The following is a 25,461-nucleotide window of genomic DNA, read 5'->3' as shown; positions in this document are numbered from 1 at the left end:
TCATTATCTATTCTCTCTCAGTTACAACATCTCCCTCTGCTTCCCCACACAGTCTTCTTTCCCTGTTGCCCCGGGGCAAGGGGACGGGGAAGGCCAAACGGTTGCTTTCTTTGTGTCAAGTTTCATAGCCCCATTCGTCAGCATTGCATATCCTACGCCGCCCGTGCCAATTCATTACAAATTGAAATGCCATGCGCTGCCACAAAACCGTATCCCTGAAAACCACCTGTACTTGTGCTTTCAGTTGTGTCAAAGTGTGTCAAAGTTGTGTCTCTGACTTTTTACAATCCTCGTTGTATCCAGTTGTCATTGTGTCACCTTTCTTTCTTTGAGGGGCGCTGGTAGGCTGGTATGTCCATGTTCACTGGAGCTGCAGTCACGTCTTTGTTTCTAGTTTGTCTGATTTGGAGTCTGTCCATCTGCATTGTGTTTGTTGGGTGGAGAGAACTGATACCTCATGGAGCCACAATCTGCCTCTTCTCTGACCTCTGACCCTGGAGGGGCTGGGCTGTCCAGATCCGAGCAGAGACAGGGCTTTAGGGCAGGGGTTCTCAAACGTATTACTCAAAGGTCCGCATCTCAGGTCAGAGCGAACGATTAGTGATAACAAAATAACATTTAATCAGCTCACTTATAACTTTTAAGCAACATACACTCAAGTTCAAGACAGTCAAGACAGTCAAAATACATTCAAGCCTAGTGGGACTAATTGGGGCAATTTGGATATGTAATATGTTATGTAATAAAATAATAAAACAAAACACAAATGTAATGTTACAAGAAAACATTAGCAAGAAAAGCTTGCCTTTATAAATGATGCAAATCATTCCTACTCATGTCACCTAGCAAGCAAATAGCAAGAAATCAAACTTGTTCCAATGAAAAACTTTTCAGCTAACTGTAATACATTATTTACTTTCTAGCCAGCTTGCCAGGTTAAAATGAACGGTGGCTATGTTCTGTTAAAAGTAAAAGAACCTCGAATTTAATGTTGCACAAAGAACATGTTGTTCTCCAGCAGTTAATGTTGCCATGACAACGATGTCAAAGATAGGGAAACAAGCCACATTAAACCCACATTCATCTGGGGGCAGGATCGCTGTGAATGATCTCCACCTACACTGTGGCCTATATTCAACGTCACTAACAATTTTCTTTCTGAAATGTATTTAAAAATAGAAAACGTTACACTTCATAACGTATCGTATTCATAACACGAGGTGTGGACTGGGGTCCGTATATACTTGCCGTTCGGTCCGGATGGGGACCGTGGTCCGGACTTTGAGAAGCCCTGCTTTAGGGTGTCCCATGATGTTCCACTGGAGCTGTCTGAAATGACATTCACTGTCTGGTGTCTGTTTGCACTGCTGCACCAGCACTGAAGTAGTCTTGAAGTAATCACTAATCTACAGTTCTAATAACTAATCTTCAGTTCTAATCATTAATCTCCAGTTATTCTCAAATGTTTTCTGAGAAGAAGGAGAGATGTGGTGTGTTGTTATTGATACTTGATACAGGCCCATGCAGTCCAGACAGAACCAGAGAAAGAAGGAGAGAGGAATCTCTGTTGGATTCTCCTTACACCTGCGAGTTAGGACCTGTCCCAGATCCCGGAGAGTGAGCTAACCGCTAACCACTAACTGTTCCTTTGAGACCAAGACAAACCAAGTAAGCATCGAACCACTGACCCCAAGGAAATGCTGTGTCTTTCCTGGCTGAATCACATTTAATTGGGTATTCCCTCCTGTCTGAAAAAATATGTGAGTTTTATCTGTGTGTGTGTGTATGTGTGTATGTGTGTATGTGTGTGTGTGTGTGTGTGTGTGTGTGTGTGTGTGTGTGTGTGTGTGCATATGTGTGAGTCACTTTAGGTTCAATTAAGAGTATAGGAGGATATAAAATAACAAACAGCCCTTACCCATCAGCCTCCTGGCATAAAGAACGTTATTAACCCCTTGAGAGCTTTGCTGTTGGAGCTTTTCTTTAACTGGCAACTGCTGTTCTGAGGCAAACAAGGGAAAGTCTTTGCTGAAAAGTTAAAATGTTTTATAGATGACAGACTAGAGACCATTAGGCCTGCAGTCGAGGAATCATCAGCTTTCAAGTAGTCATTGTGAACGCACACCCCCAATGGGTTTACGGCACCTTGTGGAACGAGAGATTGGACTCAGTTAGAGAGGTGTGGAGTTGTCTGATTAAGGGGATATCCCAGAACAAAGACGAGTGCCGCACATCATCTCTAAAGATAAATAAAAGACAACCTTTTCTAACTTACCAACTGTTGGCTGCTCTCGCCCGGCACATAAGCCCACAGTGATGGTGAGAGGGATTTAACCTGTCCTGTGCCCTGTGAATTTAGAGGGATTACTGTACACACACAGATGTGTAATCGCTCTCCAGCATTGAGTTGTGTATTCAAATGAGAGTGCAGCATAGTCCATTTCCTCATTAAACCTCTCCCAGGGTCGCTATATTCAAACAGAAACGTCAACAGATCATAGTTGACTGTTGTTCCTGTCGATTGCCACACAGTTTGGTTCGAACAGGTTGTTGTTGGGGTGGCTGGGATCTGTCATGATCCTCCGGGCTTTGCTGACACACCGTTTGTCGTATAGATCCTGGATGGAGGGAAGCTCACATCCGGTGATGCGCTCGGCTGTCCGCACCACCCTCTGTAGCGCTCTGCGGTTGAAGTCAGTGCAGTTGCCGTGCCAGCAGGGCCGGACTTATGCATGGGCTACTCTGGGCTTGAGCCCAGGGGCCCCGGGCTACAAGGGGCCCCAAAATAAATCCAAATGTATGAATAAATATTTGCTCTTTGATTTTGAATTCATAAATTACGTTCAAATTGGAAAAAATTGTTTTGTCGCAGCGCAGGGCACGGAAATACAGCCCCCCCCCCTCCCCCGCGGGCATGGAAATACAGCCCCTATCACTATTCCTACTGGACGCTCTGATGAATGACGTGTTTTAATTTGTTTAATTATACTGTATATTTAGGCCAATGGAGAGGTTTACATCGACGCGTCACGCGCAGGGCAGGGGCATCATCTTTGGTGGAGCGATTGTCAATGTCATGATCATGGCGGACAGGAGGAATTACGAGAGTGGAGCGCAAAAAAGAAAAATGAAAAATGAAAAAGTGGAACGCGAAAGGGAGACACTGAGAAAAACTCCAAAACTTACTGGGTTTTTCAAACCAGTCGTAGATGCTTCATGAGTTCAGACACTCGCGCCCAGACACATACTGTAGCTGTCCAATACACACCTCACTTACATTTCGTCTCAGGCACCCACACACTCCCCCCACGTAGGCCCTGTTAGTGTAGGTTTGTTATTTTGTCTGTCTTTATTAAATAAACATGTTATTATTGTCACCCTTGTCTCTGTGTCCGTCTGTTCTGGGGTTCTGCCACATTTGACCGCTTGGTTCAGGCCTAACACTTGCTTTTTCTTCATGTGCTTTATGCCAATAACATACTCCATTGGGATACGTGTGTTTCTGGTCATAGGTTCTGGTTGGTGTAGTTGTAGCTTATCATTTTTAGTGTAGGTAGGGGCCCGAACAATGACTCAAGCCCAGGGGCCCCCACCCCCCTAAGTCCAGCCCTGCGTGCCAGGCAGTGATGCGATGCACCCAGTCAGTACACTTTGCAGTTGTGCCTCTGTAGAAGGCCTGCAAGGTCGTCGACCCCATGCCAAACCTCTCCAATGCTCACATCTGTAAGTGTAAGTGTAAGTGAACTTTTGAACCAACTCTTGGCCACAGCATGAAGGGGCTTGATGGACAATGGTGGGTAAACATGGGAGTGAATAAAGGGATTAGGTATTAAGTGACAGGATGTGCTTAAAGGAGCAGGTGGCACATACGGCAGGGGCAGCCAAGCCTTACAGGAGAGAAACCTCCATCTCTCTCTCTCTCTCTCTCTCTCTGTCTCTATCTCTTACTTCCTCTTACTAACTCTTCTCCTCCTCTACTACCAATCTTATCCTCTTTTCTTCCCCCACGCCCCCTTTCTTTCACCTCCCCTTCTGTCCCATTCTTTCTTTTCATTGCTCCATTATCTATCTCTTTTGTCCTCCTCCCCACAACCAGAGAAGCCTGCTCCTTAAACCCAGGCCACAGCCAATTGACATTTATGAGGTTGGACATTCTGGTCCAGTCCCATTCATATGTACAGTAAGCTGAGGGACAAAAGTCACAGGCCACTCTTAGCCCCCTTCCCCCCGCCTTGGGATAGTGGGACCAGGGTTGCCAGATGGGGCGGGTTACCGCCGAATGGGGGAGTTTCCGAGTTTTCCGTATCAATCCCTCACATACCAAATCACAACATCATGCTGCAAGGTAAGTATGGTTTAGACCAAACTCCTGTAACCTGTAACATCCCTTGAGAAAGTAACAAAAACAGTTGCCTAGGGAAAAAACACCTCCCACTTTCCTCTCATTCTTTGTATTACATTTTTAATTTTTAAGATTTCCCATCTTGGTCTCCCAAAACAAGACTCTTGCAGACACAGAAACACATGTATGCTCACACGCACACACGCATGCACCCCCCCACCCACACACACACACACACACCCACACACATACACCCCCCCCCCACACACACACACACACAAGCTTGAGGGGACATCTGTGGATGGCAATGAGAGCCTTGGGAGTGTTAAATGACACAGATTGAGGTGGGCAGGCCCTTGTTTGAGTTTGGGATTACCTCATGCAGGCGAAAGAGGACACCAGCTCCTTTCCATCTGTGACCTCATCTGCACCAGGCCAGACCTTAATTAACACATGTCTGTGGGACACCCTTTGTTGTTTTTACCCTTATTTTCCCTCTGTCTTTTCTTTCGTTTGTTTGCCATGTTTTTCTTGCATCGGGGATGTTACATTGCCGCAGAATTGTCAAAACAACAGGATCGTGCTGGTTTTTGGATAGCTGGCCAAACTGCTGCCAGGGTACATTACATTGAGCTGATGTGACAAGAAGACTATTTAAAATGTTCTCTGTATTCTATGAGGATGTTCCCCGCCTCCAGAGGGAGGCTATTACAGGAGAGGAAAATATTCTTTAATCAAACCAGACAAATGCGAGTTGGCCGAGGAGAAACAATTCCAATGACCTTATGTTACGCTCTGAGGCCTGAGATGTTAGACACTAGGGAGGGAGGGAGGGAGGGAGAGTGCCTATACCAACTCTGTCAGGAGATGGAAAACCAACTGAAACCATGGGTGTAGTGGTGCAACAACTAACTGACAACCAGTCAAAAGGATACCTTTTAAATAAAAGGATTTAATTACATTTAATTTAATGTGTAAGAAGCTCACTTCTGTCCAAAGAGCTCTGCTGGCATTGTCTCCATGTGTGTGTTGACCTAGTACCGTCCTCAGAGTGCCCATGACTCATCAGACTATGTATAGATGGACAGACAGAGTGATGGAGCGGACAGATTTAGAAATATTACTAAGGAAACTGAAGCATCACAACCAAATTGTTTGTCCTGATAGATTGCACACATTGCACTGTTGGAGATGACCTACGATAGAGTAATGCAGTCATTCATGAGTATAATAATGCAGCATTACCATGTAGGCCTATTATGTGTGCTTTTAGTAAAGTGATACCAATATGTCTCTGTTTAGCATCAAAAAACAGCCTAAAGGTAAACTGTCCTGAAACTCATTAACAGGGCAGTTAACATTATTAACAGTGGTGATAGGAATTCGTTGTTTAAAGCTAACACATCATCACGTTTACAAAATCATAAGGGATCGTGTTAATCAATGTGTAAATCTCCACAGACCCTTAAAACACGGCTTGGTGGCGGGAATGGGTGGTCTTTGGGATGGAAGTTGCTCATTGGCCCAGGTGTTTATGTGTCTACGGTGCCAAGACAAGCCATCATCAATGGAAGAATCAATACTCTCCTACAGTAAACCTGTAGTATTCCCTGACGACCCCTCTGTGGGGCACACGTCATAAGGTACTTCAGCAGAAATCCTTCACTCCATCCCTCCGCCCAGAGCAACACATTAATTTTGGCTTGGTAGGGAAATATACAATTACACATGGCTACACTGATCCTACGTGGCTCTTGTTGTGCATTTAAATGACTCCAAACACACATCTGACAATAAAAGGAACAAGATGGGTGTAAAACATCTATTTGACAAGAAGATCTGCCTTAATCATTGAATTCTCCTTCAAGGCTTAAACAACAAAATGAAATGACACAAAAATTAAACCTCAGACAACACGACAAGAGACAAGCTACAAAAAACCAGAGGAACAAAAGGATTCAGCAAAGATTTGTCACCATGCAATCACACCGCCTGACCCCTCCATTATGTGGAAACGTGCCCCCTGAAATGAGCCAGCCCTGCAGCTGGAGGGATCAGCTAACACACGGTGAAAGCCATGCCCCCCTCTACTTCAAAGACCAGCACAGCCAAACCCTGCCTGGTTGAAAGCTACAGCCCTAATCCCACTCACCCCTCCCTGCCCTGCATATTTTTAGTGAGGGGTCAGAGGTCATTTGGATCCAGACAGGTCTGACTCAAACCCTCGAGTCAAACCTGTCGTAATCACTGTTGCAACATGCGGGACTGAAACGATATATGATTATGAGATTAATGACAACACAGGTTATTTGGTTCACTGTGTGATGAGTTGAGAAATGGGGTAAAGTGAATAAGAGCATGTGTTTTTTTTTTCAATTGAGAATCTATGAGAAAATCTATCTATAGTATAGACTTACGTTGAATGATTCGTTAGGGTGCTTATAGTCCTCAGGGTTGGTCATTGAACATGTTTGTACTCATAGTGATAAGATCAGTTGACTTTTAAGTAAAACTTGATGAAAGGCTGAAGATATCCGTCAGACTCATAAGCCTCTTACATGGGAAATGCCAGGTCATTGCGAACGTGCCTAACAGGAGACTGTGATGTTATTACAAACGAACAGAGGGGAGTGGGCTTATGTGCGTAAGGCCTGTGGCTTCACTACTTACAGTAACCTGGTCCTCCTCAACCCTCTTCAAAAGTAAAGGGATTTTATTGGACAGGTTTCTCTGCAGCTGCCCGTTGTGAGTCTAATCTCCCATGACAGAAATGAGGACCCTCTTATCCTCTGCCATTCCCACTAAACCCTGTGTGCCTCCTGTCATCTTAACATGACTTTTTTTCCCCTCCTGTGTGTGTGAATGTCATGAACAGAGAAATGTATCTGTATCTAAATGTCTCTATTTTCAAAATCATTGTCTGGGTTGATCATAACTGAGAGAATCTAGGATATGACCTCAGTTTTCAGTCAAGGTGTTATAAAAACTACAATGACAGTGCAATCCATAACGACTACCCGAGGATGTCAGAGTTCACGCCACCAATCCAAAGGGGGTATTTAGGAAAGTGCATCGTCAGGCAGTTTATGATCAATTCTAGGACAGACATAACGACAGATACTTTGATTAAACATTAAATATAGTTATTTATTCTACAGATGAAAGTTACATAGTTAAACCAAATGTTACAACATGGAATTACAAATAGCATTGCTAACATTATTTGAAGTAAAGAACATATCAAACAAATATGATTATAATCTCCAACTCAGATACTACGAATACAAGCAATGTTCCACTTGAAGTTGGTAACACGGTGAGTTGAAAGAAAGAAAAGCAGAAGCATATCCATCTTGAGTACAGTTTCTTTTCAATTAAAAGAATAATAGTAAATTGTTTAAAAAAACAGTTTGATGATATATGTTTAGTGTCTCTTGCTGAAGGCAATTTTACAGAGCCCCTCTGGGTTCACATATATATATAAAATAAAAAAAAGATCTGTGAGCACGGTTTACTAATCCGTTCGCTCAGTTTAGTAATCCCTTCCCTTCAGATTTACTAAACACGAGGGAACACTTTTTTTTTGTGTGACCCTAGAGGGACTCCGTACAATTTTAATGTATTTTCTGGTGGAGTAAAAAGAAACACACACACACACACACTGTCATTTTGGATAACCATTGTAAATGCAGATGTGTTACATTAGCTCTTGTATTGTCAGGACTGAAGTATTATTCCTTGGTCATCGACATTGGGATGATTGACCAACACCTGACAGAACAGGTGACATCATCAAACAGCTACTTGTAGTGGTGAGAACACTTCCCACACTTTCCCACAGTTCTCAGGCTGTCAGGGGAGAACCTACACTACACCAGGGTCATGACCTTCATGGAGGCCGGCCGAAACCTGCGGATCTTCTTCTTCAGGGCTCGGGAGGCTTTGATGCGGCATGCAGGGGCCTCGGGGCCGGGGGGGAGCCCAGCGGTGGTGGGTCCGAGAGTAGCCTCAGCCCAAACCAAGCGCCCCCCCCCCGCCTCCTCGTATTTCTCCACACGGTCCCCCTCGTCCAGGGACAGGCTGCTGTCCGAGTCCGAAGGGGACTGAGAGCTCTGGCTGGTCTCGCTGTCCCCGAACCGGTTGGTGGTGTTGTCGCTGAGCTCTGCCTCGCTGCTCTCGGCGATGGTGGAGTGGAACAGCGAGGCGCAGTCCGCAGAGTACTCCGACTCACACCTGGACGGGTAGTGGGTGGACAGGGGGAAGGAGGGGGGGGCTGGTGGGTACCTGGCGTTGACGTTGCTGAAGTAGGAGGAGGTGGAGGTGGAGACGGAGGTCTGTAGAGCACAAGGGGGCCCACCCCACCCCTGCTGGCCTGTCTGGGGTCTGGCTGGATTCAGACTGTGGAACGTTGCTGCTGACCTGCTCGCTGCTGCTTGTGTCTGAGGCTCTCTTGACCTCTGACCTTGAATACACATGGCTTGGAACATCTCCATATCACACAGCCACTTAGTACTTCCCTGCCTCCTCTTCCTCTGGTCGGCGGGCCGCTCCTGGTTCAGAACCGGGGGCCTGCAGGCTTTGCCGGACTTGCAGGTAGGGACGGGCTGCGGCCGGGCATGGAACACCGGGCCGTAAGAGAGGCTGGGGGGGCCACAGAGGCTCGACTCTGAGCCTGAATGCCAACGCTCTTCCCCCGGGCAGCTAACCGGTCTCGGGGAAGCCCTTACCTTCCCAGAGACTCTCAACTCTCTCTCTGAGTCCCGGGCACTGCTACCAGCCCCAGCCTCCCTGGAGGTCCGGTCACTGGACGACGAATGCCCCTGCTGGAGCGTCATCACCCGGGGCTTCTCACTGCTGCCCCTCCTCCTCAGCCTCACAGCCTTCGTCTTGCGGTCCGCCTGCCGCACCTTGACACGTTGTGACCCCGGTGGAACGAACTTGGCGTGAACAAAGTCAGGAGACGATGCAGCACAGGCCGGACTCACAACCGCATCTTTTCCGTGGCCTTTCTCCGTGCTAGAGCCGAGTGCCTGGCCTCCAACCGGCCTTCGGTCAGACGCCTTCCTGTCGGTCCCCCGGCCTCCTCGGACCTCCACACCCCCCGGGTCTGGGTGGGCTCGCTCTCGTACATCCTCAACCAACGGCGTGACCCTCCTGCCTATCGCGGCGTGGACCTCACTGGGGCTGAACTCCCTCAGCGCCGCTGGGCAAGAGTATCGATAGGACGTTTCTGGGGCTCTTAGCACCGCCTGGGTAGGGTTACAGCAGTAGTTCAGCTGACCCTGACTGGAGTACACCCCAGGCAGCCTCTCAATCCTGTCTGCCGGATTGATGTCCGATGTCAGCATGGCTGGCTGCTGTGTACGCACCTGAACCAGAGGAACCTCTGAGGAACATACAGCTCCAACTGCACTGTTCTTGCCGTGGTCATCCAGTTGCCTCTGCACGGTGTCTTTTCCCGCCTCACTCGGGATGTAGATCTTGTTGCCCCCCATGCTGCGCTGGAGGAGCTTGTCGATGTAGCCCAGGGGCTTGGCCGCCTCGGTCCCCTTCCATCCCCTCTGGAGGGAGTCGTCGACACCGAGCACACCGTCCGCTGGCGGCCCCTGACCCTCTGGGACGGCAGGAGCAACCGGCTCTACGCCCAGGGAGAAGATGGGGCTCTGGAGGGCCACGGCGTGGAGAGGGCTGGGGTAGCGGTAGACCTCGGCCCCCCCGCGGGACACCAGGTTGCTCTGGAACTTGGGGTCCACAGGGGTGCTCTTGAGGGGGTTGCAGTACAGGAGGGACTTCTTCACGTCGACAGACTTGTAGAATCCCAGGCCTGGAGTCATCATCCTGTCAAGGTCACCTGAGAAATAAAAAAATAAAAAACTGAATTTATTCTAAAACTCTCATTCTCATTGGATGAGGCGTCGTGAAGGGAGCAACATCAACATTTACTTTATCTCAATATAAAGACAAGTTTCATCTGATTTTGACATCATTCTGATATAGCTTCTTTTATACTTTTGCACATGATACATAAACTACCTCACTGTACTATCTACCTAACTGTATATAGCCCATACATGTACATAGCTCATAACTGTACATACCTCTAAACTAAACTGATGTTTACAACACTACCTCTGCACATACTGTATTACATAGTCACCTATCACTACCATTCTTGTTCTATTTATATCATGCCCTTATATCACTATTTGCACTTCTAGTTGGATGCTAAACTGCATTTCGTTGTATTGTACTTGTACTCTGCGATGACAATAAAGTTGAATCTAATCTAATCTAATCTAATCTAATCTAATCAATCTCCATTCCAGCATACTTCAAACAGACCTAAGGGTTAGGGTTAGGGTTAGGAGCAGGTGAGGAGCAGTATTGATTACCTGTCGACACAGGTCTTTGCCTGGCCCGTTCGGCGCCTGCGGTGCCAGTACGGATCCTGCTGCTGCCCAGGTGCAGCCCTGCGCCCCTGGGTGGGGTGGGCTGGGTGGTGGTCTCATCGGCCGAGCGTCGGCGGGGGTCCTCGGCCTGCGTGGAGGAGGCCCTGAGGGCGTGAGGTCCAGAGGAGGAGCAGGAAGGCGGGAGGAGGCTGGTTTGGGAGCAGGAGGAGAGACACTCGCTGTACACAGAGGTGTACGAGTTGGATAGAGAGCAGGAGCCGCCGTCACTGAGGTCATAGAAACCTGTGAGAGAGAGATCTGACTTTAGTATTGACACAAACTAATGTTTATGGAGAATTCACTGATGTGTAGAAATATGGGACTGTGTTAATGTACCATAACGTGATGTCAGTGGTGTACCTAGATTAGAATCATTTGTACTGCAATCATTTGTACTGCAATTTGTAACTGGATGATAAGTAGAAGTGGGATTCTGTACTGTGTGTGTGTGTGTGTGTGTGTGTGTGTGTGTGTGTGTGTGTATGTGTGTGTGAAGGTATAGGTGTGTGTGTGTGTGTGTGTGTGTGTGTAGGGGTGTTTGTGTGTGTGTAGGGGTGTCTATGTGTGTAGGTGTGTAGGTGTGTAGGTGTGTGTGTGCGTGCGTGCGTGCGTGTGTGTGTTCTGACCTGAGCTGGGTCTGCTGTCACTCTCCAGCTGTTCTGTGGAGGCGTTCCGCACGTCCATCTTCAGCTCGATGATCTGCTGGTCCAACTGCTGCAGGTGTGTCTTCAGCCCCACATCCTGCCTGCGCAGACGTGACTGAGAGAGGAGACACACAGTCAGTATTCAGAGACCACCCACATACAGGGTTTGAGAATCTAGAATCATGCCATACCCACACAGAAAACAGATAACACAATAAGAGACAATTATATCAAGGTATTGTTTTTGGATGCCACATAATGGTACAATAGTAGTAGCCTTTCAACCAGGTCTCGGGGTGGTAAAAGGGTAGCCCCTCGGCCCCGAGCCTGGTGGAGTGGAGAGGAAACAACAACCCATACGCCGAAGAATAAGTAGCCTTTCTACTTGTATTAACAACAACGACCCCACCGCTGGGTACTGGTAGGCAAACTGGCTAGTAGTCGCTCTATGTGTAGAGGGCTGCAAGGGAATTTTTCCTGGCTACATAGTGTACAGGTTTTTACTTTTGCCTGCTCGCGGCTCTGTCAGTATTGATTGATTGATTGACTGATTGACTGAACATTTTCATTGTGTAAAGCGCATTGAGTTGCATCTTGTAAGAAATGCGCTATACAAATAAAATTTGATTTGATTTGATTTGAAAGGACCCTTAGCAAGCAAACACACACAGAACACACTAATACAACTAAAGCCAAGCTCTCTCTCATTGACCCCCACTAGAGCCTTTAGACTTGATGGTATACACCCATCAGAGAAAACCAAGAAGGGAGTATGGATGATCATTAACTCCAGGAGGACAGAGGGGAGCCTGGGGGTATAGTTGGTGGATAACTAATTTCTCCCCCGCAGAGAGGAACTGGCCATTGTGTTAACTTTAGAGGGGGTGGAGAGAAGGGACACTATGTTTGCTTAAGGAGCCACGGCTGGGTAATACCATCCCAGGAAAAAACTACTAGGCCCTCACTTGCACCCTTTCTTGTTGAGATGCTACTGGGGGAGGGGTATGAAGGACTGTGTTTTGCTCTATACATTATGGGGTGCTGTAGAACTACCTGGAAATGCAGTGTACAATGTTTGGGCACAGTTTTAAAAGAAAACAACGGCCTTTAAACTTAACGCTGACTACACCCGAGTAATTAAATATGGCTTCAAACTGATTCTGAGAATCTTGTGAGTTTAATTTATTTTTGTAACTTCTTTTTAACGAGACACCATATGAATATTGTTAGGTAAACATGTCACTCAGTCATTTGACTATATCCTTACAAATAATTTTCAAAGAGTTTGGACAAAATACAAAGGGTCAAACGTCCATCTCTAAACTGCAATAAGTTCCAGGCATCAGGCGGATTTCCACTGCCTTTAAAGTGGTTAATGATCAGAGACGGGGACTGAACCCCTTCTCTCCGGTGTCCTGTGGTCTGTTTTAAAACAGTGCTACTCCAGTGACAGAGGATACAAAATAATCATACATAATCTGACTTTATGTGCCCTCTTATGTCAAATTAACACATTGTAAACCAGACATGTTAAGATACCATTTGGCTTGCTGATTGAATTGACTTAAATATATAGGCTATTAATAATAATCTACTGCACTGCATGCAATTAATTCTTTCAACATACCTAAACTGATTCATAATAATAATAACAACAACAACAATAATAATAATAATAATAATAATAATAACAACAATAATAATAATCTACTGCATTGAATTCATTCTTTCAACATGTTACCTAAACTGATGATGCTAACAATAATAATAATAATAATAATAATAATAATGTCAATAATCATAATATTAATCATAATAATCATAATAATCATAATAAAAATGAACATGAGATAAGACTATGTGCTTATTAAGCAATTGGAAAAAGGTATACCCTCTTACCAGTTGCTGCTTCAAGGCTGTCAGGGTCTCCTCTATCCGCTGTTCCTCTCCTGCCAGCCTGGGACCGTCCGCGCGTCTCTCGGGAGAACAGACGGGTTCCTCCTGGTCCTCCTGGTTCCTCCTGGTCCTGGTACAGACGGGTTCCTCCCGGTCCATCTGCAGCGCCCAGCTCACCATGTCGCCCTGTCTCTCTCTGAGGAACCGTAACTCCTGCAACCCGGCGAGTGCTGCTTGCAACCTCTCTCCGACCCGTCCACGGTCGATGCCTGGTCCAGACGCCTTCATCCCGGGTCCAGATGCCTTCAGCCCCGGTCCAGATGCCTTCAGCCCCGGTCCAGATACCTTCCTACTCAGCATTCTGGAGAGCAACGTCCATGCATTTAACCAGAAAAAGCGACAGTAGCAGCTCAGTCACAGCAGACAATTTATTAACTCTCAAAATGCTGGATAAGACTTCCAAACTTCCTTGCCAGACTGCACTGTGTGTGTGTCAACCTTATGGACCCAATGGCAGCAGCTGCCAACCTGGTACCTGTTTGCGATCCCACTACGACCCGCCCAGTGTCCAATGGTTGCCAGATGGGATTGACAATTTCCAGCCTAACCACAGACTATTGTCAGAAAACCGCTAATTACTTTTGGACTGGTGCCCATCTCCTGCCCCTAAACTGTAGTCTGTTGCCAATGATGTTAGTTAAATAAAAAAAACATGTACAGTACAATCCAAAAGTTTGGACACACCTTCTCATTCAATGCGTTTCCTTTATTTTCATGACTATTTGGTACATTGTAGATTCTCACTGAAGGCATCAAAACTATGAATGAACACATGTGGAATGATGTATTTAACAATAAAGTGTGAAATAACTCTAAATATGTCTTAGATTTTAGATTCCTCAAAGTAGCCACCCTTTGCTTTTTTGTTGTTAATAAAATAAAAAATTGTTGTTGTTAATAAAATATATAATTATAATATAATATATATAATAACATATTATTATTAACACATATTATGTTTAATATTATTATTATATATTTTATTAACAACAAAAAAGCAAAGGGTGGCTACTTTGAGGAATCTAAAATATAAGACATATTTAGAGTTATTTCACACTTTATTGTTAAATACATAATTCCTATGTGTTCATTGATAGTTTTGATGCCTTCAGTGAGAATCTACAATGCAAATAGTCATGAAAATAAAGGAAACGCATTGAATGAGAAGGTGTGTCCAAACTTTTGGCCTGTACTGTATGTAGCTACTAGGGTGTGTGTTTTAACTTCACGCATTTTGTAACTTTCAGGCACTTACATTTTGATACCGCCTAAATGCTATTTATCCGGCCTTTTGATCAAAAGTAGCCCATTTGGCGGCAGCCCGCCCCACCTGGCAACCCTGAGGGTGGAGCCAGGGTACTGGACATGTTGGGTGAATTAATTCACTGAGTCATTAAATATGTTTTTACTACGTTGTTCTATATAGGCTTATTTGCTGTGTTCATAATATTAAATAATCTATTTAGTAATGTGTTCAACAAAAAAATCCAAAATAAAACGGACAATTCGCACTGAATTTAGAATCATGCCATAATAACCACACAGAAAACTGCCACAATAAGAGCCAATTATATCCAGGTATTGTTTTTGGATGCCACATAATTGTACAATAGTAGCCTTTCTACTTGTATTAACAACAATGACCCAATCACAGAACAGACTTAGAGTCAATATGTTTGCACTGTTAGATGGTGACCTCTGCTACCTAACACAACAGTGACCTCTGCTACCTAACACAACAGTGAAACATGGAAAACTTGGGTCAGATATTTTGCTCTTTATATGTTTCTCTTTTTGATACTCCATATTGCATGCTCTGCCTACCATTCCTACTCACATGGATGGAATGGTGGGGTATTCATAGTGAAGGCCTCCTCTGTGTCTCCTCCACCTCCTCCACCTCCTCTTCCTCCTCCTCCACCTCCTCCACCTCCTCCTTCTCCACCTCCTCCACCTCCTCTTCCTCCTCCTCCTCCTCCCCCTCCTCCACCTCCTCTTCCTCCACCTCCTCCTCCTCCACTTCTCCACCTCCTCCTCCTCCACTTCCTCCACCTCCACCTCCTCCTCCACCACTTCCTCCACCTCCACCTCCTCCTCCACCTCCACCTCCTCCTCCACCTCCTCCTCCACTTCCTCCACCTCCTCCACCTCCACCTCCACCTTCTCCTCCACCTCCACCTCCTCTTCCTCCTCCTCCTCCCCCTCCTCCACCTCCTCTTCCTCCACCTCCACCTCCTCTTCCTCCACCTCCACTTCCTCCACCTCCTCCTCCACCTCCACCTCCTCCTCCACCTCCTCCTCCACCACCCCCTCCACCTCCTCCTCCACCTCCACCTCCTCTTCCTCCTCCTCCACCTCCTCTTCCTCCACCTCCTCCTCCACCTCCTCCACCTCCTCCTCCACCACCCCCTCCTCCACCTCCACCTCCTCCTCCACCTCCACCTCCTCCTCCACCACCCCCTCCACCTCCACCTCCTCCTCCACCTCCACCTCCTCCTCCACCTCCTCCTCCACCTCCTCCTCCACCACCCCCTCCACCTCCACCTCCTCCTCCTCCTCTTCCTCCTCCTCCTCCCCCTCCTCCACCTCCTCTTCCTCCACCTCCTCCTCCTCCTCCACCACCCCCTCCACCTCCTCCTCCACCTCCACCTCCTCCTCCACCTCCTCCTCCACCTCCTCCTCCACCACCCCCTCCACCTCCACCTCCTCCTCCTCCTCCACCTCCTCTTCCTCCACCTCCACCTCCACCTCCACCTCCTCTTCCTCCACCTCCACCTCCTCCACTTCCTCCACCTCCACCACCCCCTCCACCTCCTCCACCCCCTCCACCTCCTCCACCTCCTCCACCTCCTCCTCCACCACCCCCTCCACCTCCACCTCCACCTCCTCCTGCACTCAAACAGGAGAGTGCAGGACATTTTGAATGATAGAACATCTGGTGAAATTGAACATCAGATGGTTGATGTCCAGAACCCAGTTGATAATATAGTTTAGTACAACACATTGTGTATATTGTACTATAGACAGTGCTTTGCAACATTGTATGTAAACAACTTGTAACTACCCCTGGTCACATTTACATGCCACAGTGTCAGTGCTTAGCAGACCTGTTGGGAATAATTTCAAGCTGTCCTCATTTCGTGACGTTAGAATTATAAGGTTCTATCTCCATTTTTGTCAAAATAGAGTTTTTTTTACATAATCTGATCCATTAGGTGTTTATTAATGCCTGTGTGGTGTTATTTTTAAAATGTTGACATTTTTGAGTTAGTAATTAATAAAATACAAAGGTTCCATCTCACAAAACATAATGGAATGCAAAAACTTTGACGCTCAATATCTCTGAACTGCCCTAAACGGAGATAGAACCTTATCTAAGCTCACGATATTTTGTGTTTGGCTGGTGCAATTCAACCAATGGAATAGTCTCAAAAGTGGAAACTGCCCATCTGGTCATTCAAGGCAGGCTCATGCAAACGCTCAAATACCATTTGACCCAGTACTGGTGGTGAGTTAGGAATAGACACACACAGAGGAGGACATGGGAAAGGGATAGGAGGGCCAGCAGAAGCCGCCTATCTGCTACTCTTTTCTATTTTTGACAATTGTTTTGTAATGCTTTGGGATTTTTATTTTCGTTTGTTTGTTTGTTGTCTCATTTTCACTGTATACTCTGGAAAATGGAAACATGCAATACAAATGTTGTTAACAAAAATAGGGTTAAAAAAAAAAATAATAACTTTGGGCGGAGAGCTATTTTTTCAAAAACATAATAATTCTATAGCTGAAAGTGAAGAAAGTGAAGAGAGATCTTGACTGCCCCCTTCTGCACAAATGACAACATTGCAGCTAAAATGGTTCTTGGTTCAAACAAGTTGAAGCTCTTGGAGTGAGTGCTGAATCATGCTGTCTGCAAAATAGATACCACTTCCACCGTAGGAGCAGATGAATGCATAAATAAGATTCAAACCAGGAGGGAGGAAATTAGCATAATGACAACCAGACTTTCCAGGCTCTGTAACACAATTTGAGCTTTTTTGGATCCACACCTTAGAAAGTCTACAACCCCTATAGGTTTGAATGAGGATGAGTGTTGTGCTATGAATACATTACATTAGACACTATGGGCCAGTTTCACAGACAAGGCTTAAGCCTAATCCTAGACTAAAAAACATCTTCAATGGAGATTTTACATTGAAAGTGTGATTTAGTCCAGGACTAGGCTTAAGCCTTGTCTCTGAAACCGGCTATATGTTCTATGTTATATGATGGCTACTGCCAGATGTCTGCATGTTGTAGCATTTCTCTATTGGTTTTTTGCTCTGTTATGTATATATATATAGTAAATATTTGATTTATTTTGGTGTTTTCTCATCTCAGTGAACACTTGTGTATGTGGCTTTTGTAGTCCACTAAACCTAGGACTACAATTCCCTTGATGTCTAGTCACTAGGTGGACTTGTTTGACACAGGTGTGTGCATTTGGCTCATCACGTGCTGTCGTTTGAACCACATATACCACTGCATTCACTGGTCTCTGCTGGATGTCGGAAGAAGGTCTACGACAGACCGAAAGCATGCAATAAATCAGTGATTTTTGCACAGTTTTGTGTAGGCTATTCATAGGGCAAGTCTTGCGCTGAATGGTTAGGTCATCTGCTTTCATTCATTTTCATTCATTCGTTAGTAATGAAAACTCCCGCAGTCCCGATCAATCTCCTCTAAAAAAAAATGTCAAAAGTCACTTTATTGTCCCATCACTGGGAAATTTGTATTGGGCTTACACCCCACAGCAGCCAACAAAGAGCAACAGACAATACAGAATGATAAAACACAAACAGAAGGCAGCCCTGTTTAAGACAAGAGTGGAAATAAAACGATAAGCAAGATATGTTCACATTCATCTGGTGCAGTTTAAAAGTTGAACAGAAACGGGAATAAAATAATTTTAAAACCTGTTTAATCGAGAGCGGGGGACTCTGAACCTCCTCCCAGAGGGCAGTAGTTCGAACTCTGCATGTAGGACATGGAATGGAATGGAATGGAATGGACTTTATTTGTCATTGCTACAGTACAGGTACCAAACAACGAAATTTAGGAGGGGTGGCTCCCCTGGTGTTAGGAAAGGGAAAACCTTTTTTTTATTTTTTAGAAAAAGCATAAAAGCATAAAATCACAAGAAGGTAAGGAGCTGGTTTACATCAATAGAGGCTATGTACACAATCCACTGTACTATACTGCACAGGTAGTCAACTAGGGTTGTCATATTGCACAAAAGTATTTTTTCACGTTATTTTAAAGTGTCACAGTTTGCAGGCTTGAAAATGTACATGTTTGTGCCTCAGCACTAGCTGCCATACAATCCGTCCGGACTGTCCTGGGCCCAGAACTTAGGCCTTTTCTGTGTTCAGGGCCTTGAGGCCCTGTGGTAGAAGCAGTCCTTCAGTCTGTTTGTCTTAGCGGCCAGGGTCCTGTACCTCCTGTTCGAGGGCAGCCTGACAAAGTGTACGTGCCCAGGGTGGGTCGGGTCCCTGGAGATCTTGGAGGCCCTCCTGAGACAGCGTGTGTTGTACAGCTCCTCCAGAGAGGGGAGGGGGGCGCCGGTGATCTTCTGTGCTGTTCTCACGACTCTCTGTAGCGCGTTTCTCTCCGCTGTTGTGCAGCTGTGGAACCAGTTGCAGATGCCGTAGGTGAGGATGCTCTCCACTGCGCCGTGGTAGAAGGCCACCAGTATCTCCTGCTTGTTGTGTTCTTTCCTGAGGCATCTCAGGGTGTATAGCCGCTGTTGTGCCCTCTTGATGGTGCCTTTTGTGTTGTCCTTCCAGGCCAGGTCATCCCGCATGTGATGTCCCAGGAATCGGAGGGTTGAGACTCTCTCCACGCTCTCTCCGTCGATGAGCAGGGGCTGGATCTCGGACTTTTTCCTCCTGAAGTCTACGATGAATTCCTGGGTCTTTGACTTGTTTAGCAGCAGGTTGTTAACCTTGCACAGCTTGCTCAGTTGCTCTACCTCATCCCTGTACGCCGCCTCGTCCCCCCCCGAGATACATCCCACCACGGTGGTGTCGTCTGCAAACTTTACGATGTAGTTGCTGGGGTGGACGGGGGTGAAGTCATGGGTGTAGAGGTTGTAGAGGATGGGGCTTAGCACGCAGCCCTGGGGGGACCCAGTGCTGAGGCTGAGGGCTGTGGAGGTGTGGGGGCCCACCCGCACCCTCTGGGGGCGGTCGGTCAGGAAGTCCTTGATCCACGCACATATAGAGTGTGATAGACCCAGGTCTAGTAGTTTGGTCACTAGCCTGTCTGGAAGGATGGTGGACATGAGGGATTCATGAGAATTCTATTAGCCTGTCTGAGAGTAGCCTGTTCAAAAATAGACTGCAGGGATGAGTGGCCTTTCACCCCTATGATCTTCTATGCAGTCTGTATCAGTCGGACCAGTTTGGACCTTAGTTGTACAGATAGGTTACCAAACCAAGCTGTAATGCCGTATCTGATGAGACTCTCTAAGACAGACTGGTAGGAGAGTAGCATACATTTTTGGTCAACACCATGAACTCTAAGGCGGCGTAGGAAGTGTAGTCGTTGTTGTAGTCTGCTACAAAGGCTATCTACATGAGTAGATTCATTTTCATCCATTCGTTAGTAATGAAAACTCCCGCAGTCCTGATCAATCTCCTCTCCACTTACATTACGTCTTCATCCAAGATATGGCATGCATACGTTATTAATCTGTGTAATTTAACATTTGCTATTCTGTTGTTCAAAGAATAAAACTGGAACATGTATCACATGTTTGTCGCTGTGTGGAAAATGAGTCTGTAGCTCCATGCGCACATACATACATCAATCAATCAAACTTTATTTATACAGGCTAGCATATAGATGTTACCTGCCTATTGCCTAATGCCTAGACCTTTGATGGGCACACTTGTTACTTGCCGCTTTCATAATTTTATTTAGCCTACATGGCACAAGTCATTGAATGTAACCTCAAGTGCTGAACAGTATTAACTAAACCACAATACATTTGTGGGGAAACGCACCCAAGCGCCGACCACACGAGTCCAAAAACGATAAAGAAACACCCCCCCAGCGTTATCGTCACAAATTCGGCGGAGTAGCTGTGAGGTGCAAACGATATTGTGTTATTGGTAGTTTGTGTTGCTAGTAGGAGCTGCTTTTGTGTTGAGGCTGTGTGGCCTGCAAGCTACTTTCTATTAACCCCTTTCACACATAAGAGCTTTCCCAGTAAATTCTATGGAATTTATCTGGTAAGGGGCATGTGTGAACGGGATTTACAGGGAAATTCGCTCAGGCAATTACCCTGGTCAGGACCTTGAACCTAAACGGTTACTTATGTCTGATGCAAGACGTTTTCACGTGAAACAAGCTAACCACAAGCTAACCATCACGAGCCTCTGTTTATATGCTTTTCGAAAAATGTCAGTTTGTTTGTTTCAGTTTTCAGCGCTGTTTCATTTTCAACAATAATGTCTGAAAACTGTTCAGATATCGAGACAAAGGAGCTTCTTTCAGTCTGGACAGACGCTGAAATTGGTAGGCAGATCTGTGGACTTGGCTGTCAGAGACTCTGTAGTTTACAAGAAAATGACAGGAATGCTACATGAGTGTGGCATAATAAGGCAGAAGGCCCAGGTCATAAACAAACAAAAAAGTTTTTCCAGATAAATGACCACTACGGGAAGAGTGGCAACAGGAGATTGACCTGGCCATATTTTGATACATGCCAGTCCATTTGGGGCAACAGCCACTCTGCAAACCCTGTGGGTTTGGTGGACAGTTTGGAACTGAGCCAGGAGGAGAGTGAGGCACGGTCTGGACGACACGAGGACGAGAAAGGCCAGGAAGATGATCGCTGCAACAATGTACCACAGACCGATCGATAACAGAATCTACGGCTGAAAGTCGTACAGGGTAGTTAATTGTACAAAATTGTTTGTGGGTTACTATTGTTAATCATGTTTAGGTTTGTTGATAGTGACCTAGCTAGCTGGTAGCTAACTAGCTGATTAGCTAGTGCTTCATACAGCTAGATAACGTTAGCTGGTAGGCCTATATCAACATTAGCCTCACCATGACGACTTGCTAGGCGGAGAAACGCTGACGAAGGGCTGAGGGTTGAAACGTGTTTATTGTCTGCTGTATACATGCATTAGACGCAGTTAAAACGTATCCGAGAGTGCAGATTTCCCCACGGCGATATTCCATTTAGAGCTACACAGATACAACAGTGTTGTTGTGCTCAATATGTTCCAGAATCTCTCCCTCCTCGTCTGCCTCCATCAAAGAGGTCACAGACATTTTCCAGATCGCAGAAAATACAAAAGTCATTCTTTAAGATCAGATATTTAATGATATCTGTGTGCAATACTTGACGTGCTTTCTGGAAGTGTTTTAATAAATTCCTAACCAAATCTGTACAGACTGCGGTTCTAACAAATTGAAACCATTTGTGTTTGAAGGCTAATTTCTGTCAATTTGCACTGGAAGGAGTTTCAACTCTTCTCCAGCTATTTATGCCTGGTCAGCAGTGACATAATCAAATACATTCTCAACTAAGTGAGTACACCTATCTGGTCAAGCAATTGTTTCTTCTTGTTTGACCCTATCCCTCTACTGACTAATATTACAATGTGCTTTCTCCCTATTCCTGTGAGGCTTATGCCTCGTTCATGTCCCTCAACTTCCTCGCTCTCACAGAGACCTGGATCACCCTTGAAAACACAGCTACTCAGACAGCCCTCTCTAATGCCTACTCGTTTTCTCTATCACGCTGCCTGGTCACGTCTCTTCACTATACTGGCTCATCGCTGGTGGAACGAACGTCCCACAGCTGTCAGAACTGCAGAATCACTCTTCCGGAGACCTCTTTAGGCTACACCTTAACTGTTTCTCCTGACACATCTACTACCCCCCTGCACTGTGTCACCAGTGTCTATTAAAAAGAAGAACAATTTAATAAAATAAATAATAATAAATGAATTGAGGTTCAGAGAGGAAAGTACTGTTAACCATACATTCAAAGGTGATGAAAAAAATATCTTAAAGCACAGGATTATGAAGGCTGATATTTTGACTTGATATATCAATTCCCCTGTTTAAGACCAGATCTAGGGTATGGACATGGAGGTAGAATGGCCCAGACACAAACTGCCTCAATAACAAACAGAAAGGCCATACTGAGTGAATCTGACCCATTATCAATGTGTATGTGAACATCTCCTCTATGGAGGACATGCACAGAGACATCCTGTTGTGAACCCTCCCACACCACCACCACTCAGAGGTTGGGGCCAAAACAGACTTCCAATTGTTCTTATCTGAGCTGTCGTCACCAGATGCAATCAGCAGACCCCTTATCAGACCATAAACAATAGATTACTGGCTTTGCATCAGAAGGTGCAAAATGGCCAGCACAACCCCCAGGTGGGGGAGAAGGAACTTTCACAAAGAAGTCATATATATACTGTCATAACATAAACACAAGACTCAACTTTAACAATATTCTTGAATGTTGGAGAACAGCTTGAAAGGGGAGAATAGCTTGGTAAGAGTTGCCAAATTGGTGGAAGAGGTTTAGAGGAATCGTTGTTGAAGAGGTGTTGCCTATGCTCTGTTCGAATGACCCCTTTAAAGGGGGTTCTGAGATGATCCCTTACAGGATGAGTGACCAACAAATGCTATATATTTTTGTTGCTATTCATTAATATACATTTTTTAAAAAGCAGTAATATTTTGTGGGCCGGATGGGAAGCTTTGGCGGGCCAGATGTGGCCCGCGGTCCGCCTATTGGTGATCCATGCTCTAAACCATTACAATTATGATTTAAGTCATCTTGACCAATATTTATGGAGGATTGTTATTTATTGTGTGTTTCTTATAATACAATTCCATCTTGATAAAGTACTGCTGTTTCTCTTGCTCTGACAAAAGCTGGCTGTGTGAACAATTAGAGAATTGACTAAGATATTTGATAGACATCATATTCCCTTATGATTATTTATATGAGGCTGATATGAAGTAATTATGCTGTAAAACAACAATCCAGAGTTTAAGTTGTACTGAAAATGATTAATGGTGCCTCAAGCCAAAATCACAATTTCATGTAATTAATTATCACCAGTAGTTACACCCCTGTTTCAACTCTTGTTGGATGATATTGCGGTTACTAGTGTGAATGACTGGGATGGGATGTGGGAAGACGATGCCTTGGGTGCATGCAAAGGATTCATGACATCATGGGTTGATGCAACATCACATCAGGTACAGCTGATTCATCCACTTGTCATGAACAATGCAGGGGAGAGATCAACATTCCAGAGAGAGAGAGAGAGAGAGATTATGAAATCTCTGATAGAAAAATAGAGTGTATATATTATGTGTATAAAGTGTATATATTATGACATATTGTTATCTACATGCCTTGTGGTCAGAGGTATTTTCAAGCACAAGTTCTGATGGAGGTTGAAAACGAGCTCTGGTCACCTGCTTTTTTCCACTGGAGGGCAGTCTTATCCTATTACTGAACTTTGAACTCCTGAGGCATTCAACTCATCACAATTCCAACGGCTACTCTGTCATCAGGTTAAATATGACTGGCAACATGATTATATGATTCTTTTTCAAATAATGGAAAAACTAAATCTGTAAAAATCATGCATCAATCACCGTCACACAATTAAAAGATGAACCACACTACTGGTACAGTGACCAGTTGGTTGATGTCTGGATGTATGAGCGTGTGAGGTTGATGTCTGGATGTATGAGCGTGTGAGCTCAATGAGGTTGTTTTGTAACACATATTACGTACACGCAGGTATGATAGGAGGGATAGGGGGTTATACTCAATGTTGTGGCAAATATATGTGCTTATGTGCTTCATTCATCCAAACCATGTTGCATTGTGGGACCCTCTCCCCAAGACGATAGCGTCATCTCCTGAGGATGCTGTAAGTGTACAACACCTCATTGTACAGCCTGGATGCCACAGTACCCCCATCCTCTTCAAAGCACTTCCTTTAGGTGAGATCAGCCCGAGGTGCCCTCTTCTTCTCCTCAATCAAGAGTTGGTGTCGTGCCGTAGTAAACTAGGCTCTTTCTCCCCCACCGCCCCCTCCCCCTTAACCCACTCACCCCACGCCCCTTAGATACCACACACAACATCCAGGAGTATTTCCTCCACAGTTCTTTGAAAGGATCTAAAAAAACAGCATTCCTCTTTTAAATGAATCTTTACTATCACAGGCATTTATCAGCAGATTTTCCTCCCTCTCCCTCTCCCTCTCTCTCTCTCTCTCTCTCTCTCTCTCTCTCTCTCTCTCTCTCTCTCTCTCCCTCCGTCCTCCCCCTTTGCAGTCTAACTTAACTGTCTGTGACAGTTTACTCTCATATTTCCTAACAACGGTAGGGATGGAAAGAAAGAAAATCGTAGAATGTGATAAAACTGTACCTGCTCAGGTGAGGGACAATGGAGGATGCTGCCAAACAGGATGCGTGGGGCTGAAGACTTTGAAGTAAACATGGGCTGTTGTCATATGTGGGACTGAGGCTCAGCGTGTGTGTGTGTGTCTTTGTGATGGAGGTGAGGCTGTTGTCAGCTCGGAGTGTACAGGGAAAAACAACCTTTTTTACATCTGTGGGCTCACAACTTCAAAGGTTGGGAATCTGATATCATACACAAGGCCTTCTGCTGTCTAAAAAGAGGGATCGTTTTTATGATGTGTGATTGTGTGTGGGTGGGTGTTTTTGTGCACATCTTCCAGTGTGTGTGTGTGTGTGTGTGTGTGTGTGTGTGTGTGACAGAGAGACAGACAGACCACACACACATACATTGGGGGAAATAAGTATTCAACACGTCAAAAATGTTTTTATTCAACATATTTCCATTGCAGCTTTTCACATGAAATGTAGACCAGACATTGGCATTAAGTCAATACAACTACACAGCAGCTAAAGAAATGTTAACACTCCAATCCATAAAAAAGTTATGTGCAATAAAGGGGAATGACACAGGAAAGAAGTATTGAACACGCTAATTATTTAATAC

At 45.4% G+C, this 25,461-nt stretch overlaps 1 protein-coding gene across 1 annotated transcript; it reads right to left on the bottom strand.

Moving 5' to 3' along the window:
* Window positions 1-8,211: 8,211 nt before the first annotated feature.
* dact2 (dishevelled-binding antagonist of beta-catenin 2) lies at window positions 8,212-13,691 on the bottom strand (the record flags this gene model as incomplete). The annotated part of the gene is made up of 4 exons (XM_080549408.1): window positions 8,212-10,193; window positions 10,735-11,034; window positions 11,418-11,550; window positions 13,335-13,691. 4 exons carry the CDS (start codon window positions 13,689-13,691, stop codon window positions 8,212-8,214), a joined length of 2,772 nt encoding a protein of 923 aa, XP_080405534.1.
* Window positions 13,692-25,461: the final 11,770 nt, after the last annotated feature.

This window comes from Nansenia antarctica (assembly GCF_963989245.1).
Source record: "Nansenia antarctica genome assembly, chromosome: 1".
Classification (NCBI taxonomy): Eukaryota; Metazoa; Chordata; class Actinopteri; order Argentiniformes; family Microstomatidae; genus Nansenia; species Nansenia antarctica.
This window is presented reverse-complemented; position numbering and strand designations above follow the sequence as displayed.